Below are 20573 nucleotides of genomic sequence, written 5' to 3'. Positions count from 1 at the left end.
AAACAGTGTTCAAAGCAACAAGTATCAGATCAACCAAGCCCTCAAAGATCTGTTTCCTATCTATTAGAGTAACTGAAAATGTTGTACTATGATGACCCAATAATCCTTAACAGTGGCATATGACTGCACCATAAGGGTGGAGGCTCACCACAGTTAGAAATAGCACCAATAGTTAACTGCTAAACCTACATTTATTTTATCTCTTCTTGTTTTTAGGACATGAATGACTTCTCTCCCATCTTTAGCCAAGATCTGTATAAAGGCATGGTGGCACCCAATGCAGAGAAAGGAACAGTCATCACAACTGTGTTTGCCGAGGACCAAGACCCACCAGTGAGTACAAACAAATACCTCTGTCACACTTCAAATTTCTGTTTAAAATATGCAGCATATACAACGTTGGTGCTTCAATTTCAAAGTACACGAAGCATGTCTTTAATAAAGGTAGCAGAGATGAAAGCATTGCTTGATTTTTACCTTCTCACTACATGTTGCTCTCAAAACATCAGCAGCTGCAGCATGTCACACGATGTATTTTAAAGAGGTTTTCACGACTTTGGCGCTCTCATTAGAGCTCTGCATCAGTGGTTCTAATTGTAAGGGTTCTTGTTTAGCATTGTATGGGTTATCTACCAGTTGCCTCAGACAGCGTCATGCTTCCTCAGACTCCTTTACCTCAATATATCTGAGCAGGTTCTCCTGGGACTTAAAACTCAAAACAACTCTATTAATCCCACTAGGGGCAATTAGGGACTGGAGATATGAAGATTTTTTTTTCTTTCTCTATTTCTCTCTTGGGTTTTTTTTGTTTTTGTTTTTGTTTTTTTTTAATCTGCAAACCAAGGAACAAAATTACACCATGCAGTAGAGAAATGGTGACACCCAGCTGAGACTAGAAATTATATGACTATAAGAGGAGGCAACAGAGGAGCACTGGACGACAGGATTTTTTTGTCCTGTGAATATTTGCTTCCATGTCATGCACCCCAGCTGAACTTCTTTTATTGGCAGTGCCACCCACCTTAATATTTTATTGCACATGGTGAGTCAGCAGTCTTCTCGCTTAGTTGTTTTTTCTTTATAGAGACTTCACCAAACCAGCCTTTTTCTCTTATAACATTTTGACAATTTTTTTTAATTTACTTTCAAATTTTCCCAGTGAAAAGGGGATTAGGAATCCCCCACTGAACTCCCTGTCTTGCTCTAATGGCTTCAGGTCTGAATGTGTTTTTCAGAAAAAGTCCTGGACTTGATACGTGTCATTAGTGGCTCTCCTGCTGGTGGGATCTCACTAGGGCTGGGTGAGCTTATGTACTCTCTGCAGCACTTAAACGCTGAGGGATATGGATGCCTGTCAGTATCAGCTGTGGGTGGTAGAACATCTCCACAGTGCCACAATGACGGCTGTACATCTCACTTTTCCTCTCAGAGGGAGACTCTCCCTCCTCCTGCTTTCTTCCCTCTCTACCTCACTGTCTATGCAGCTCTGATATCATTCTTTTTTAATGTGAACTTGTGTCTTTTTCCCTTATTACAGGATTTTACACTGAACCATTCCTATTGAGAAATATTGTTCAGTAGAGAATATCCAGCAGTGCTGAAGCACAAATAATAGGTCCAAAATTGTCATTATGTGATCATGAGCACAGTTTTGTGGCAGGCAGTGTGTCTGAGACATGGGTGTGACTCAGCAAAGTGGTTTGACAGACAGAGGGATTAGATTTCTTAACAGGAGCAGACTAACCCAGTCTCTTATTGACCTGGATTTGGAGCTCAAAGCACTTTATTGACGGGATGCCTGTCATGGACACCTCTGTTTGGTGGAACAGGGCTATTGCTTGCCTAACACACATACAAATGTGCACACACACACACACACACTTCCTCTATTACACAGGATCATAAACAAACCTGCACACATAAAGAAAGAGAGAGTGGAAGAGACACACTCGAGCTTGTAGTCTTGATGTGACAAATATGAGCTATGTATATTTCTGTCTGAAGGTCATAATAGTGTGTTCCCATTCTTTTATTTTTTGTATATCTTGGATGGAGGAATATCTACCTTGGGAGAAGTGATGTTAATGGGTTTTTTAAAGTTACTGTATTTTTGGCATTGCAAGTCAACCCCATAATGTCAATGTTAATATCACCCTGAATGAGCGAGGAGATCACCATGGAGACAAATGTTCCAGTAAGAAGCTTTACTCCACAGCACATTTGAAGAGTGTGTTATTTATGAGTGAAAGGTTATTTTTTCTCCTTCGTCTGTGTTTTTCATCACAGCAGAGAAATTTTACTCTTGGCATTTTTAGAGATTCCCACCTTTTACTTTTATTTTTAGTCACTTGCAAATCAAATCCATCATTAATCATGTCATCAAACCACCACATTACATAGTATTCATGTGGTGGCTTTGCTGTCTTACACTGTCACCTCAAGCCTTGCTGTTGTGTTGTGTGTCTCTGAAACACCAGGAAGTGCTTCCCAGTGCTTCTGAGCTTGTTTTTTTAGTTCATGACTTTGTTATTATTTACTGAAGAGAAGCAGATTCTTTTTTTAATACAAGCAAAACAAAAAATCTATTAGAAAATATTTTTTCTTCATACTTTTGCTTTGGTGGCACAAAGGAGGCCAAAGTGAGTACTGTACTGTATGTCTGTCTTTTTTTGTCTGTTTTGTTTTTTTTTCTTTTTTGCTCATCTGAATTGTTTATGACACAGTGAGTTCACTCCAGCAGCAGACATAAAACATTCATAGTCTGTGAGTCGAAAGCCAGACAAGAAAATGTGTAGTACAGATGAAAATGTCTGCAGACAGAGGGGGTAAGATGTTACTGTATCTACTGTACATTCAGCACTCGACTCGTTTTTAAATATCATTTCTGTGCCACTGTGAGTTGTTGCAAGAAAATGTACTTTGCCACATCTTGAAACATCAAGATCATCTATCATTGTTTACTTCTGTGTGCTCCAGATATTCTAGGGCTTAATTAGACATTTTGGTTTCATAAAAAATCATAATAATGATACAAGTGGGAAGAACAAATCTTTAGGCTGAATGCTGTTACTAACTTGGCTGTACTGGTATGTTTAGTCTTGAGAAAAGCACTTTTAACCATCTCTGTGAGGTTTTGCTTCAACCATCATTGTAGAGGTCTTGTTACTGAAGCTACTGTATTAGATTCCTCAGTTTGAGGTGTGTTTTATTAATAGTCCTGTGCTGACATCTTTTTCCATTACATGCTAGAAAACAGTTTGAAGAGCTTTTAGAGATGAGACCCTTTTTTGGAGAATCCCTTTAGTGAATTCACTCAGATAGTTTCGTAATCTCTTAGAGACACATTTGTGTGAGTAAGCCTCCCGAGGGACCCACTGCTACTACAGGATTTACCTCTCTCTCTAGCCCCAGGTTTTACCCTGTCCCCAGGGAGCAAAATCATTTGAGGCAAGGGTGCAGATCTTCAAAAAGCTTATTAAAAAGCAGAATGAATTTGAGGTCCAAAGGGATGAAATTGGAGTAAGATAAGCTATAGAGATGATTAGTAATCAGACGTGATTAATCTTAATCAAAGGGTCATATTAAAGTCCAGGCTCTTGCTAATGAATATAAGTGTTACTCTGGAGACTAGAGGGGTGGGTTTATTGGAAAAGCTTTTTTATTCCAAATGAAAGGGAACAGGTCTGAATCAAAGCGAGTTTACATTAGGCGGTGTGATGAGGGACAGACTGATGAGGGCTTTGTCAAGTTAAGCGGATGAAGTGAGACATTTTAAAACATTTTTAAGGATAAACACTGAGAAGAGCAAACTTTTCTTATGTAAACCACTTCATCTCTGTCACATGATGAAAATATGTGACGATAAATGATCAAATGTAACAATAATAGTTATATTCCCCCCCAAAAAAGAATATTGCTCAACCCTTATGGCTTGAATACATTTTATAGTTCCTCATTACTTTGACGTACCCTCTCTCACTTCACATTTACAATTGAAATTTTGAAAGGTGGTGTCCAGATAAGCGGATTATTGTTGAATTAATGTGGGTCATGTTCTTCTTCCACCTTCCTCCAGGGTACTCCAGCCAGTTTTGTCCGCTACAGAGTAGACCTGGACAAGTCTCCGTACAGTGGGAGCATCTTTGATGTGGAAGCGGAAACTGGAAGGGTCATCACTAAAGTCAACCTTAATGAGGAGCCTAGTGTCACCTTTAAGGTGAGTGGTGGTCATGGTGGGGACAATAGCAGTAATGATGTTGCTGCTGTATGTAATGGTGAGCTGTGTTCAGACAGAAAGCAAAGGGAAATTCATCCTTGCGTCATTTGCTTGTATAGTCTGTGTTTATTCACCCAGCCAGCTAGCCAGTAACGGATGCACAGTGTGTGTGTGTGGGAGTGTGTCTGTGTGTGTGTCTGCGTGACATCTCAGCCTCCGACTGATCTCAGAATTCAGCAGGACTCCGATTCATTCTGTTATCTCCCTTCAGTCTCTCTCCTTTTTCCTCTTGTCTCTTATGAAGCAGATTCATAAATCCTCGGGATACATTTTTCGTTCCAGTTTTTGCACAGACGTGTCTTTGCATTCCTAGCATTCTGTCTGAATACACAGAGTTTGTGTCCTCCAGGATGTTAATCTTATTCCGTTACTTAGTCAGAGACATTTATGTCTAGGAATTGACAATTTGTAGCAAATGATTATAACATTAAATTTGGCAGGAAAAGGCTGTGCTCTTTGAGGGAGCTCTCAGGGAATCTAAACTAAATCCCCCTCAATTAACATGTATATGAACATGAAATCGTATTTAAATCAACAATACCAGAAACATAGCTCATGAGTGGGAAGGTTGGGGTGGTGGAGGGAGCTGTAGCAGCAAGCGGTGTCAGCAGAGTAACAGTGATAACTGTTTGTTATCATGGCCATGCTGTACATCTGTATGAATATGATTGATAGTTACTAGTCAGCTGATGTAGGAGTCAGAGTGATTGTGAAGCATGAATGAAACTGCTGATGTCAATCAACTAACGCAAACTCGATTTTAGTGTTCTGCCTGAGCTGACACTATTTATGAGGTAGGAATTATTAAGCTTGATTTAATTAAAGAGACTTGTTTAAGAAAAGTGTTGAGTCTGTATAAAAACAAATATATCAGTTTTAAAAACAGTGATTTGACATATTAATGATGATAATAACATTATGACAATAACATTGTCAAGTCAAGTCATTGTTATGTTGTTAATATTAACCATAATCATCATTAAAATCTCAACCTATTTTACAAATTCAAGAACATGCAGTTCTTTTATGTTACGTAACTCCATCCATGTCTCATATTTAATGTTTACTGCTCTGCTGGGCTTGTTCTAGTATGATATCATTTGCAGGGTCAACATCCAGTTTGTGCATATTGACTCTTTATAATGGAAGAACATTTTTTAAGGCGTTATCACTGTGTTTCTTGAATTGGCTCAGTGATCATGTTGCTTTTGTTGTGTCTGCGACCAATGTGATATTGAGTTTTCTTATAGATTAAACTCCTAGTATGTTACATAAAGTCATTTTACCAACTTAAGGTGACCTTGCTTTGGCATGTCTGTGATTGTGAACATCGGAGCAGGTGCTGTGGGACATTAGGTCCTAATGAGGATGTGTCTCATACACCTCTAGCCTCTATCTCTTTTTTTTCTCTTGTATTTTCCTTTTCTGTTTCTTTAAATATTTGTTTATCCTCTTTCTGCCTATCTCTCTCTCTCTGCTGCCATACCCCCCCTTCACCCACCACCCCCCATGGTGCCCCCAGGGCCCATTCTCCACAGTCTATGAATGTAGATCAATACATTGAATACATACTTGCTCTCTGGGAGCTTTGCAGGCCGCTCACCAGATCCTATTTTGCTAGTATGTCTTTATTAGGATTCCGAACATGTCTACAAAAAACTGCTTGGCAACCTTAAAAAAGGAATTATTTGTGTAGTTAGTAATAGTGTGGTTAAAAGTAATAATTTTGCCCTTGTGTTTGCATGTGTGTTTGTTGCTTACATGTATTCTGTCTTGCCCACTGCAGTTGTTTGTGATAGCCTATGATGATGGGGAGCCGGTGAAGTCTAACAGTACTTTGGTGGAGATCACTGTCCTTCAGCCTTCACGCATCCCGATCTTCACGCAGGAAGAGTACAAGTAAGTTTCCTTAACACACTGTTATGCAGCTGTCTCTGGCTGTAAATTCACACACCAAACAGCAACTTAGGCTGTAGTGCCAAACAGGGAGAGAGAGTGAAAAAGACTGCAGGAAGTGGACAAAGGTATCTTAAGAACACCTTGACACATGCTTACATTTGTGTTTACATCTTCCATTCAGCTTCTCTAATAGTTAAATTATTATTTAAGCACTCTGTAAATTATTTATTCTACCTTGAACTGCAGTGAACGGCTGTGAAGTCAGTATTCCTCATGCATTTATCATTTTGTAATAATGATCCCTTTCCGTGCGTTATTATTGTCTCGTTGTCAACACTCAGTAAAGTGGCCCCAGTTCTGATACTGTGTCTCAGTCTTTGTCATGCTCTTTTTTCCATGCATGACTGATTAATGAGTTTTGAGTATAAATATGTATTAGAGCTTCAGGGTAGATGCTGCAGATCATCAGCGCTGTAAACCACATTTGTTTCTCTCTGAGGGCAAAGCACGGCTTCCCTCTGAGTTTATTAAGAGTCTCTTTTGGCAAGATTAAGTGTTTAGACTATTAAACTGGCAGAGAGAGATGCAGGACGAGGAAACATAATCTATATTTCTCCGAGATGATTGGCTGCCATACACAAGGTTTACGGCTGTACTGGGCCAGGGCTGGGTGGAGTTTGTCTGTACTGATGTTACTATGACTCAGGAGGATGCCAAGAAGTCATTTATAATTAAAGGTACACATGGATTATTAAAACTCCAGCTGAAGCTGCTTTGAAAAATCTCCCATTATGAGTAGTAGCATTAACAGTTGCAGTACATTATGTTGTACAGCAGGAGGTTACCTGTCTGAAGTATTAAGGAGATTCTTGCCAGACTGTAAAGCTTTAGGTCTGATGGCAAAGTTGCCTGGCACAGTGTAGTCTCTGGGAGCTTAAAGTAAAGCTTGTTTTAAGTGGATTGATTTACTAGCTTACATGTCAGTCAAAGTAGGGAGTCTTGGCAGACAATCTTCTGTAACAGAATTTGATATGCCTTTATGCATTAGACAGGGAATATAAGTCCTGCCTAACCTGTCAAAACATCAGTTGAGGTGTGTGTATTTTTGTTTATGCACAGGCATGTCTTTCTGCCTATGGATGGATGGATGGATGGAAAGATAGATTGATAGATAGATAGATAGTTTATTAGCCACACGACGAAGGCTGGTGGAATTTGTTTTTCAGTACAGTATGTTATACTCTGCAGCACAAATACATAAATGGACAACAGCAGACAATCCACATATTGTCACGACACAACACGGATACAGGGATACAGTCAACATATCACAGAAACATAGTACACACTACCATATACAGTAAGTGCATGGTAATGCATGCCAGCAGTATGTGAGGAGGGGGCTAGAGGGAAGCAGTTCAGAGTCCTAGCAGCTAAGGGGAAAAAGCTGTTTGTGAAGTGTTTAGTCTCTGTACCTTTTGTGAACGTGTGCTTGGTTGAGTGTGAGTGTGTATTTGTGCATTGAATACATTCCTTTCTTGGTGGTTTGTAATCCAGCACTTTGTGTGTGTGCTCACGTTCTCCTGTTGCTCAGCTTTATTTAGTGATTGATACACATGCATAGCAGCATAGCCGTAGAAATGCCATTGATTAATGCTTTGAATGTGCGTCTTGTCTGACACACACACGGAAGGTCAGGACCATAGGCTCAGACCTCTGTAGGGTGTCACACTGACAATGCTAACCATACACAGTGGCAGTCCTGCTGTAAATTATGAGCCGTGAAAGCATTAGCCAGGTGCTCGAGCCACTCCTGCTGGACAAGATTGTCTCCAGCAGAGAGGGTCCAATCTGCTCGCTCTATGATGAACTGTCTCCTCATTCTTCACCTCTCTATCTCTCCACATCGTCCTCTCCCTAAGGAACCTTCTGAACACAAATCACTCTCTAAATGTCCACAGAAGATCTTGTCGGTCTCTGTGAAGACAGTTAGTTATAGCAGCAATCAGGTAAGCTGTGCCTACAGCTCCAGAACACACAATTAAAACAACTCTGCGGGGCTTTGGGTGACTTAATGATTTCTACTCCTGCTTTATGGTTGGTCCCCTCCATCTGTCAGAGGGAAATGAGGGGCTCCCAGTCATTGTTGGCTAAAATAAATGGCTTATAATGTAGTTGCCACTGTAGCAGCATGCTCCCACTTGCCTTTCAAGGCTTTTGAGCAAAGCAACTTGTGCTGCTTCTGTAAAGTAGGAATGTAATGTATAGAATTTCATGACTTTCATTTCATTTCATGAAAAGGCCGCCTGTGGTGCTGAAGCTGTTTTCGATCTGAAAACCACAAGTAGGCTGTGTTATTGACTCTAACTGTCCTCATCAAGCCCCCCATGTAATACAGTAGGCAGCCAATTTTACCAAATACTTTCAGTATACCGAGTGTACGCTACCTGCCCAACATGAAACACTAGTGGTGAAGAAAGTCAAGCATCTAGCAAGCTAAAAGCAAAGATATTTTTCTCAGTAGTTCGAAGACCAAAACAGAAGTAAAAGGAGAGTGAATACTGGACTTACACTTGTCAGGTGGGCAGAAATTTCTCCGATGTGATGCTCATGTTTCTTTGTACAGTATATTATGGCTTACGGGGGATTCTGGAAATATCTTTTTTCTGCCTATAGTAGGGCTGTTCGATTTTGCATGAAATAAGAATTACAATATTCTGATTTGAAAAGTGTTATTTTTTCGCTCATGATAGATAGAAAAATTGTATTCTTTTTCATCTCAACAACATAAACACAATGAACGAAATCAAATGACTAGTACTCATGTATACTGTTTTTTCTATCACTGTTTATACAGCAATCCAGTAACAACACCAGCCCAAACTACAGCCCCCCAAATCCATAGAATTGTATCAACAACTACACTATTGTCCTGTCTGTTCGATTCAGTTCTGTCGATTGGAGTTATATCAGGTGATAAGTGATTGCCTCTATAATCTCCTATCACCTATAGCTTATTGGAAGGGATTTTCTTGTCTGTTTCAGGGCATTAGCTTCATCTTGACAGCTGTGTCATCTGCTGCAATTTTGCAAAGTAGTTTAGACTGTCATCAAGATTTCACCCCGTCTCACAGTACAACAATATGTTTTCATTTCTCTCCCCTCCATTTTTTGCCCCCATCTGTGCAGGGTTTGTCATGTGATGTCATTTGTTGATGCTGCCAAGGGAAAAACTACAGTAGGAGGTGTGAATTAAAAAACAGCACAATTGGGGTCATATATGAATGAGATTGCATACAGATAATATAATTAATCATGCAGCCCTATCGACTAATAGTAAGAAATCATTCACTGCAGTTTTAACTAATTTTGTATTCTTGCAATGTCTTTTTCTAATGCCTGTTTTTATTTAATATCAAATATGTGAATAATTTATAGCTTATGCTATCGACAAAGATATTAAGTTTTGGTCAGATTTTTCGGGGAAAAAAACATTTTCTGAGCACCATCATTAAACTGCTGAATGACTCTTTTATATGGAAGTCACGGACACAGCCCTTTGGGGAAGGCTTCAGCACTGGGCATGTGGGAAGGGAATGAATATTTATTTTACCCTGTGTGTGACTAGAGATGAGGAGGGGTAAGCTGCTGTCTAAGATGGTCCCACTATGTGAATCCACCCTCGTAAATGGAGGCTACTTCTCTGGGCCAGTGTTGCAAACCTGTGGTCTGAGCAGTTTTCCGTGCCGCTTATCTCGCCCACAGCAATTGCCCTTCTAAATCTACTCTAAATCACATGAGACTTTTGCCTCACCACCTTGGAGTGTGTCATTTTGCTCCCCCCATCCTCTTTCTTTCACCCCCCCACCCCAAGCCTCCCCATCCCTAGAGTTTTCCCTCTCCGCTTATATCTATTTCTGTCAGTTTCTTTCTCACTTTGTCTTCCCTTTGCTTCTCTCCTCATTGTACAGTATTCCTTCATTTTCTGCTCAGCGAAGGGATGAATTTCGGTCTGCGTGGGTGTATGTGATTCTGTGTGCCTGTGCTCATTCTTGCATTTTTGTGTTTTTCTGTGGAGAGTACTCTCTTGATTAGGATGAGTTTTGTGCTCACTGTAATTAAATGGTTGTTAGTTATGTGTTCTGTACATTAACCTCTTTTGACTCAAATGGTACTATATTTTGCATAGCATACATTGCTGCATATATTGTATCATAAGAAATAGGTGTTTTTGTGTTTGCGTATCCAAGTAAACTTGATAGACCTTTATAATAACTGCTACCCCTGCAACATATTTGAAAGTTGCCCTGTTTACTGATTGAAGGAGAATATCATTTGGGAGTAAAATGTCACGCCATTATTTATTCCCTTTACAGCAGTTCACTGTAGTTGCAGACAGCAGATGTTGTGCCATACCTGTCACATTAATATGCAGTCTGGCAATCCTGAGAAGAGCGCTAGTGCCCATTATTGAGCGATGCTCTTAGTTATACTGTTAGCATAGTAAACAGTGTCAACATTGAGTATTACAACAATCAACCATATGCTGTCACTACTTATGCTAGCCTTCCTGCTAATTACACAATTAGTGGCAGTATGCTGAAATTACTGTGTAAACATATTGTTTGCTGCCCCATGCATACATGCACATGCATATTAATATACGTGTTAGGTTTTCTTGGCTTCTGCATACACTCAACCACCTCTTGAAACTGTCTTTTGTATGAAATAGGGATACATCTTTCTTCAACCTTGAGACATAGTTTTTACCTATTACTCTGGTCCCTAATGTGAATGTCAGTGGTAATAGCTCAAACTGCGGAATATTGTACAGTGTGTCTCTTTTCGGCAGTTTCTTGACGTTAATGGACCATAGAGACAGCCTGTGTAAATTTCCTATGAATGTCTGACCACAGTGTGACCATTGATTTAATGTTCTCAATGGTCTGACTCACAAATGGCTGCACAATACCTGAAGTAGATAGATGTCCTGTAGCTTGAAATACCAGCCACACTGGACTTCGTGACCATTAGCCAGTAATCAGAAAGCAATAAATTATTCGGCGAATTAAGATGCTGCTGCTTTTAGAGGAATTAGAAGGGAGACGGTTCCTCAACCCGGTGCCCTCCATCTACTGTTCGTGACATCCGGAGGAAAATAGCATTTATCATTTTCGGAGAAAACAGATCCATCCATATCGTATTTCCAATTCAGAGAAGGCTGTAATTCTCACATAATTAGGCAGATGACATGCTTTCATAGCATACAGCTCTTTTATTGGCAGCTGTCTTGCAACTGTTGTTTTGCTAGACATGTCTACAAGTGATAGAGGTGCTCACAGCCTACTCATCTTTGCTCATTGCCAGGCATTTAAAGGTTTAGCTGTAAAAAACCCAGTGTGCTCTCCCACACATCATCACGTCATCATACCTCATGGCAAACCTACATTTAAAAAAAGCAATCTCAACCCTCTCCAACCCTCCCTGTATCTTTCTATGAATCTATCTATCTATCCTGATATCCTTCCTCCTCTGAAATCAGAGCTATAAGGTGCAGAGCTCTGTCACACCTCTGAAGGGCATGATTGATTTTCAGCCGCGGGTTTGAATCTGCTGCCCTGAGCCTTGAACCTCTAAGCACCAGGAGCGCACTGACCTTTCACTTGTCTCTGTTAAGTAAGCAGACATCACTTGGCTGTCTAACACATGCCAAGTAACACTCATTGCACACATCCCAAATATCAGCTAAAGGTCGACACTGAAAGCTAGGGAAGAAAAGCGATGTGACCTATCATTAAGGACTCGCACTAACTTCACAGGTAACTAACCATAAACAGCATGTATGGATACAGGGTAAAGCAATGCATGGTGCTGAATAATTATGTTGTTTGTATTTGGATTTCTGAAATGTTTGGTGAGCTATGTCCAGCTACAAGGGTCAGCTGTCACATTATGCTAAATTACTGAGAGTGATGATGAAGTAGAGCATTATCGCATGAGGTGTTGCGTAAGCTTCAGTACAAATGAAAGTGCTCATCTTACATCTGACATGCCTACTCTCACCGTTGCTTCATTTTTGTGTCATGCAAGTCATTTTTTCCTCTATAATTCCCCAGTTTTGACAGAACAAGGGATGATAAGCACCACAGCAGAATAAAACATTAAAATAGGGTCTCTGCCAGTCCAACAAACAGCTTCTGTTACTGATATTTCCTGCAGCGTTCTGCTAGTTAGAGAGGCACTAATGTCTTTCTGTAGGGGAGGCCTCCAGGTGTTGGTGTTGCAGAATAGATGATTTAGTCAGTAGCAGTAATTTGACAGTAAAACATGCAGGATGGGAGCCTGCATCGCAAGCCTCAATTGTTGGCCCAGTTTGGACAACACACTCATCCACCAGTGTCCAAACATTCGTTGGCCAGGTCTCCTCTTGTGTGCTAAATGACCCAGTGGATGATATGTGAAGTGATGTCCTGTGGGCTGACATGGCTAAGCTGTCACAGAGCAGTACACACCGTCTGACTGCACAGTAAATGTTGTTCCTCCAGCTTTGCTAATGTTTTCCATCTTGCCCTCCAGAAGGTATTTTTGATTGAAGCTTCTTTCTCTCTCATGCAACTCAGAAAAATGGCTCACCGTGAATACAAAAGAAATTCTGAGGTCTGGTGTTGCAAGATAAGTGATCAGAGGAATAGCTCAGGGAAGAACATGATCAGACGAGGGGTTGTAAACATTTTTTTTCTTGTTTTATAGAAGACTATAGTTTAATGTGAATATTTGGTTAAGCGTTATTTTGTGTCAGAGGTGTTGGATTTCTGAATTATTTGTTAGCAACAGATTATTGTCTGCTAAATCTTCTTAGCAAGTGTGAGTCAGCAGCTCGTAAACGTTATGTGCTAATATCTCCTAGTGTTGAATTAGTTTTACAACTGAGAAAGCATTTGCTGGAGGAGGTGATGAATTGTTAATTTGTACACAAATGTAGGAATTTGAGGAAGCCTCGATTGATATGAATAAAATGTATAGTAACAGTTATGAATTGAAGGAGCAGGGATAATGTTGTTTGTAAGCTGGAGGCTTTCGTATTTAGCATAAGCTGTGCAATGCTGGGAAGCTGGAGAACAAATTTACACTTAACTCATAACAGAATAACAAAGTCCACTTTAAGATGAGCATTTGATGCAAAATGGTTTTGAAATTGTCCCCTATCCTTTACTAACTGGGTCGTTGCCTTATCTTGGTGTCTTGACAATAATGAAATATCTCTCAGTTTAAATTCCCCTCATATACCACATACTCAGTTTGTCATTAGTCACTTATAGAGTATATTACCTTATGCACTTATTAAAAACTAAAAAGTGCAAAGTATTGCAAACATTTTTCTTGTCAAAATTGATTTGTGAAATAAATCGTGAATGGCAGCGTATGCATCACAGACTGACATTGTAGTTGATTTTTACTGTGGGATTAGCACACACTTATAACTGTATAGATATTTGTTGTTGGGCAGTTGTTTTTTTCCTTTTCAAAAGATGAATATCTGTGATGTTTCAAATAGTGAAGCCAAATTAATTTCACTGGACAGGACATGCCAACACATGTTAAAGCTTTACCTAGCAATATTTGAGATATTAACACCAGAAAAAATAGTCCCTGTAATATAAAACAGTTGGTAGTACTGCTGATCCCACTGAGAGTCAAAATTCCACATAGCTTTGAGCAACTTTTAGCTCATTTTGTTGTTTTTGTTTGATAGTCTGTGCAGTAGGGTTGAATTCCTTCAGCTCCAAATAAAACCTTCCAAATAAAACCATAAGCAGGTGCCTTTACCAAACTTTAAAAATGGTTAATGGACAACTGCTGAACATTTATCAATACAAAGACAGATTTGGAGGGCAAAACCAGGGTTACTATGTTTTGTTGTCTACTGTTGCTTTATTTTTGTGTTTTATTTTATCAATCAATCCACACTTAAGAGAAGGTCACTGCACAAAACACTAAGGTACAAGAAGACCAAACAGTACGTAGGAGGAGAAGAAATATCTTTTTAACTGACAATGATTACATAAAGCTTCTGAGATTTGGCTTTGTTGTGCTGCTATCAAGGATTTCATTCAGTGAAAATGAAGTAAAAATGTAATAAAATTCAGTATTTTCTATTGTTGAAAACAGGTGCCTTTAGATTTCCACCAAACACTTCAATACAGTTTTGTGAGGCGACATTTGAAAAACTCAAAAGCAGCGTGTCGTTCCAGATATAATGTTGCTGTTACTCTGGATAATCCGCAGACCTCACTATGGGCAGATTTCATTGGAACTTTTTTGTGGTATAAAATAGACTCACGTACAATAGTTTACTGCTCTATCCTAGGGTACATGCTCAAAACATATGCATCATATAGAAAGCTCTCCATATACCACACCTGAATGCAGTGAGACTTTTTGTAGCAGACGATTTTTCATCTTCCGTCACAGTTTAGACCATAATATACTGTAGAAAGAGCATTTGAATTTCAGTAGCAGTTTTAATGGGTAGCACAGAGCTCTTGTGGAGAATGTGTGCCCCTGCATCCTGAATGATGTGTTAATGCAATTTAATCTGTACTTTCTGACAGGCAACATTAATGCAGTAACCTCCTTGCCACCATGTCATTGTGGTCCAGTTGGATGTTGTGTTCACAGTTGCTGGGTGTTTTCTTTTGCGACAATTGCAGTATTGTATATTCTGTGTAGAGAATCTGACTCTTTCCAAATGAAATAGCTTTGTAATACCCTGGCTGTCAGACCCCGCACTATTTCCCTTTTGAATATCTGGAGTGGTTTCAGGATCTTGTAATAGCTCTTTTTATCTCTGTTTCTCATTTACCTTTCTCCCCTGCACTTCTCAGTCCCTCGTTGGTCTTGCCAAACACAACCTGTAATCTTTAAAGTTCACCCCTCAGTCAATACATCACTACAGCTCAAACTCTAAAATAATATTACATTATAAGAGGGGTGGTGCACTCTCTATCTCAGCTTGAACTTTGATTTAAATGGACTACCATGTTTGAAAAGGGGAAAAAAAAAACATTGGGCACAGAATGACATTTTGCTCTTAAGTATTTTTAAGGACTCAATTGCAGCAAAAATTGTGTAATTTGAATTATTTCAGTGACGAGATCAATTGAAAAGCAGTCACTTTAGGGAACAATTATTGTACATGTGATACAGTATTTACAGATCGTACTGTATTTACAATATATTACACTCTCCTCCAACATCTGACAATAGGATGTTGTCATTAAATACAATACTGAGGTTTTCAGCCAGTCATTCAGAGTTTTAAATACGCTAATGAAATTTGAAAACCTATTATGGAATTCAGGGTAAAAGGCTATTTCCCGTGTAAATCATGCTGTGTTAATGAGCTGACTTTGCCTTCGCTGTCAAAATCACTAAGAACTATGGTCTTATTAGAGAATATTAGCTTCGGATTCACAGCGGTATTTCTCCTTTTTTGTCTGCTTGTTCCAGAAGGAGCAGACATGCCTTCCCTTTGTGGAATTTAGTTTGAGTCAGAGGAGTCTCTGTTTGTCACTCTGTGTGACTTGCTTTCAGGCAGGAACAAACAAGTTAACACCAGGGTGACATAATAACTAACTAACAAATTCTCAAGCACATATCCCCCCCAACAATCATCGAATTAGACTGATTCATAATTGCTGAGCAAAATGTGCAGCGTAATACCACCATCGGCAGTCAGGCAGAAATGTGCTGCAACACATTTGCGTGTATGTATTTATGGTGTTTATGATGGTGTTTGTTAGTGAGTACATTACAGTTAAATGACTCATGTAAGCCTTTGTTTTTGTTCAAGACCTTTTATGCAGCATTGCATATCTACACATCCACCAGGAAAACACAGACTTTAGCAGAGACTCGCACTCAACGAGGTCACTCCTCGTGTCTCTCGGCATGTCCATCGTGCTTGTTCACTCTGTGATGCAATGGGTGAATAGAGAGGGAAGGCGAGGTAGAAAGAGAGTCGACACGGTAACAGTGGTCCCAATGGCGCACGACAAGGTTTAAATGCCTCTGCCTTGTCTAGTAAGCATCACTCCACCATTGGCTCTGGGGCAGAGTGCTCGCTGACACCTGTGTGCCGCCCACGCTTCTCAGTGGCATGTCATTCACCCTCTCTCATGTTGACACCAGGACTCTCTGCTGCTGCCTGTTCCCCTACTCTCTCTCTCTCTCTCTCTCTCTCTCTCTCTCTCTCTCTCTCTCTCTCTCTCTCTCTCTCTGTCTCTCTCTCTCTCTATCTATCTCTCTCTCTCTCTCTATGGATGGGATTTTTTTTTTCCTCATCTGAATATGAAAGGAATGAAAAGTAGCTTTGGCCGTGCTCAGTAGTACACGGTATTGCATTATGTATAATTGACTCTTTGAATTCGCCTACTGCTTGACTCTTGAATACACAACTTATTTGCCTTCTCTGGTATGTTTAAGTCTCAGTATATCAGCCAGCTCATAACTCCTTCCACTTAATTATGGCTTATATTATTAAAGTGCTTGTGTTCAAGTGGCAGTTTAGATCATCACTCCACTATCATGTTTCATGTGCCGAGAGTACATGTTTCTGTCTATTTATCCTTCAGCCCACTCTTCCATCTGTCTACCTATCTAGCAACAGTATCTACTGTATCTAACCATTCTGTCATCCTTTCTGTCTACATGTAGATACACCTTTATGCTAATCTGCGTACTTCATACACCTTCACACCTCCCTTGGCATTTCACAGCAGCTTACAACCTCCAGGCAAAGCCACTTTGTTGGGAAGTGATAACATGTCAGCTCTGCTTTTTTCCGGCAATCACACCATGCAGCCTGGTGCTAGCTCTGCACAGCCCTTCAAACCCAATTCTTTCTCAAATAACAACCCGAGAGAAATCTATGAATGGGTCAGCACAGGTTATGAACCCCTTCTCCGGACCACAGTTTTAACAAAGCTGTGACCATCAAAGCTGAATGCTGATTTTGGTCAGTAGATGTGTACTCCAAGAAATCTTTGTCCAAAATCTCTGCACAAAATCACTGCCTCTTTCTAGATTAATTTGGAGTTTCAGTACCTTATGTCACCATTTGTGTGTCCAGCGGTGATTTTTTAACATGATTGTGTCACAACAGTGACAACACAGTAAGTCTCAAAAAGAAGTTTTTTTTTTTGATTGGAGGGTCTTTCAGCCTGTCAATCTCAGCTGGCATGGTTGCTCCTTTCCCTCATCTCAGCTTTAATCAGGCTTCACACTTTTACCCAATTCAGTTTTTCTGGCTGCAAAAGCTTCAAAGAACTGAGTGAGCAGAAAACGTAACTTCAAGCCTCACAAATTGTACGTACGTCCACATGTAGTCTACGGGTTTCACATGAGGCTAATACTACTTTGATATGTACAGCAGGTAATAGTAAGAATAGGGTTGACATTACTATATAAACCCCAGTGATTTTTTGCCTTCTTATCTTTGAATCGTTGTTTGATCTCAAGCATGATTTCTGTGTTTGATACTTACCAAAAAAAGAAAGTTTTACCAGATTATTTGCATCATCATCCCATATTTTTTGTGTCAAAACAACGTTGCAGCAACTACAACGTCAAAATGTCACAACCCTTTTGAGCAGTGGCCTATAAACTTAAACTTAACCCCTTAGTCTGGTTCGAATAGTCAACACCAGTTGAATCTGCACACAATAACCTGTAACATGTACAGGCTTTGTGTGAGAGACGGGTATTCGTCTCAACCAAAGCTACTCAGCAGCAGGAGGGTTGTTATTGTCTGTTGAAAACAGTCTCATCTCGCCAATGATATCCCCACTTCTGGGCTTTTAGTCTCCAGAATGGACGTTAGATTGCTGAAAAGTGTATTAAAAGTGAAAGCACATACATTTAGTGACAACCATTGTGTCACCCCTGGTGCCAATAAACGGCACATTTATGTGACCGATCTAGAGTCACACATTGGGCTGTGCTGCAGCCCTCCATGCTCACATTGTTCAGCGGCTTGCCTCTGTGTTCGTGTCAGCCTGTTACCCAGCCAAACAGGTAATTTACTCATGTGAAGGCCACATTAATAAATTGGCTCCCACCACAGTGGAGCATGGTGTTGCGTCCTGCCCCCGGATACCACAGAGACAGCAATTATTCAGTGACAGCCCTACAGTACACCAAGAGGGAAATTGAACAGAAGTCATTTAGTATTATCCAAACAACACATTATTCACATGTCAATAACGGCACTGTATTTTTCATGAAAGGCTTTATGAGCACATGCAATTAAGTTATTTCATTGAAGCATACACTCAGCAATATTATCTCTCTAGATGGTATGCAATATCATCCTCTGTCCAAAGGAATGGCTCATATTTTCCAGAATTATTCACAACCCAAGATGTCCTTGGGGATTGTTTGTCTCTAGAGACAATAACTGTAGTCTCCGGGATGATGGACGGCTCTTTTTTACTGTCCTTCAAGAACATACGGATTGCACCTTTGTTTTCCTCTGGAACTTTGAGAGAGGTAAACACATATTCTATAGTAACTATTATACCTGCCAACTGTCCAAAAAGTTACCGAGTGTTTTGTACTCCAGTGAGCAGCAAAGACAGTGTCATTTATTGTTTCTTAACACCTGTGTATCTTTTTCAGCAAATACACTTCACCTTTTCTGTGAGGATAAACTTCTTACAGCTCTTCATCTTCACCATTTGAAATTGGTTCCTTGTGAAGTGCAATCCTATAAGGGGGTGTTGTGCTACAAAATAAAAATCAACCCTGAAGGGGAACTTAGTCTGACCATGTTTTCGTTCTTTGGATCATTTTATTATTCTTGTAGTAAGATTTGTCAGAGCTGAAGGGTCAGTGAAGACTAAAGAGATGAAAGCATTGAAAACAAGTTATAAACATAGACTGGAGGCGATTAAACACCTCCAGTCCATGTTGGACTGCCAAGAGAGCATCAACTCCCCAAAATACCCTGTAACACCGACAATGACTGTATAATAGAATCTGACTGTCACAGATTATGGTGTGAGTGTTACTCCCACAACACTGTCACAGATTTCTTTCTGGTGCTGTGAGTGTTAGTCAAACTTAGTGCATGCATGGTGGTTTTGTAGTTCTCATTCAAACGCATACACGCCTCATATACGGAGATGAGAAAACAGGCTAGAAAGCACAGTATCACAAGAGGGTGTCACAGTGAGATGACATTATCAGCTTAAATCAGCCCTCACCGCCACAATGCCACGACAGGGTTCCCTGCTATTTATGGCAGCTGTAATTTCTGTGGAGAGTGGTGACAATCATATCTGCTAGATATGATTACACACTTCTACGCCTGACAGTCAAGCATTGTCATTAGCTGTATGAAAGTCTCACTTATCAGGGGAAAAACACTCAAATCTGTTCACAGAACAATTCATGTTGCACTTACTATCAAATCTTTTGTTCGGATATTATTTATTTATCTGATCATAAAACTGGTGAATTTGTCTGGCAGTTAGATTTTAAGTGAGAGGTCTTTGCTCAAAGGACACCATATTAAAAGAGTCTGATGAATTAATCAGTCTACCCTCCCACTGTTCTATTCGTTCTATTTTCAAGGAGTTTTTCCTGGTCAGGGATTAGGTGGCAAAAGGACAAGCAAAGAAGCCGAAACTTGCTTTTCCCCTGCAGCTTCCTCCTTCCTACTGGTGAAAACCTCCACATTCTCAAGAAGCTGGAAGATTTAATGCTTCCGTAATGTGCAGGGTCTGTCAGTCGTTTCCGAAACTAGGGCCCAAACAACCTCGGTTAGCTCCCCTCGCTACAAAGGAGCAGCAGCTCGATACAGAGGTTTCTGTGAATCGCTGAGCTCCTCGCTTTATCACATAGAGTGAGACTAGCCGCCATGCAGAGAAACCTCATGTTGGCAGCTTGAATCTTCAATCTCATTCTTACGGTCACTACCCAAAGCTTGTGACCATAGTTGAGAGAGCTTTGCTTCATAGCTCAGCTCTCTCTTCACAGCCGCGCTCAGATAAAAAGCCAGTATTACTGCTGCTGATGCACCTAGCAAGTAGTCTTGTGAGTGTCCTTATCCTCACTTCTACAGTAAGTTTTTGTTGGATATGTGAGGGAGATTTGGCATCGGTCCAAGCAGTTTTGGATTATTTATATTTATAATGTAGTAGTTTTTTTCCCAAACTACATTGTGCTTTCTTAGAGGAAAATTGTTTACTTATTCATATACCAAGGAGGAAAAAATGACATGCTGTATTGTAGTACCAACTACCAAAACAAAAAGTCAAAGAAACAAGAACAATTATTAGCAACTGGCTGTTGTTTAACAGTTTCATTGAGATATTATTAATTATTTATTTTATTT

General features: G+C 40.0%; 1 protein-coding gene across 13 annotated transcripts in view; it reads left to right on the top strand.

The window, feature by feature from the left end:
• LOC121911392 (protocadherin-15-like) overlaps positions 1–20573 on the top strand; it is a 236575-nt gene that overhangs the window by 177775 nt on the left and 38227 nt on the right. For all 13 annotated transcript variants that reach the window (XR_006099846.1, XR_006099847.1, XM_042432816.1 and 10 more), the window contains 3 exons: positions 217–333; positions 4076–4216; positions 6063–6175. Coding sequence is in view for 11 of the 13 variants with exons in the window: in XM_042432816.1 (XP_042288750.1) it covers positions 217–333; positions 4076–4216; positions 6063–6175 (371 nt within the window). In the remaining 2 variants the exon portion in view is untranslated. The remainder of the gene's footprint in view (positions 1–216; positions 334–4075; positions 4217–6062; positions 6176–20573) is intronic.

The sequence above is a fragment of the Thunnus maccoyii genome, chromosome 14 (genome assembly GCF_910596095.1).
Source record: "Thunnus maccoyii chromosome 14, fThuMac1.1, whole genome shotgun sequence".
Classification (NCBI taxonomy): Eukaryota; Metazoa; Chordata; class Actinopteri; order Scombriformes; family Scombridae; genus Thunnus; species Thunnus maccoyii.
This window is presented reverse-complemented; position numbering and strand designations above follow the sequence as displayed.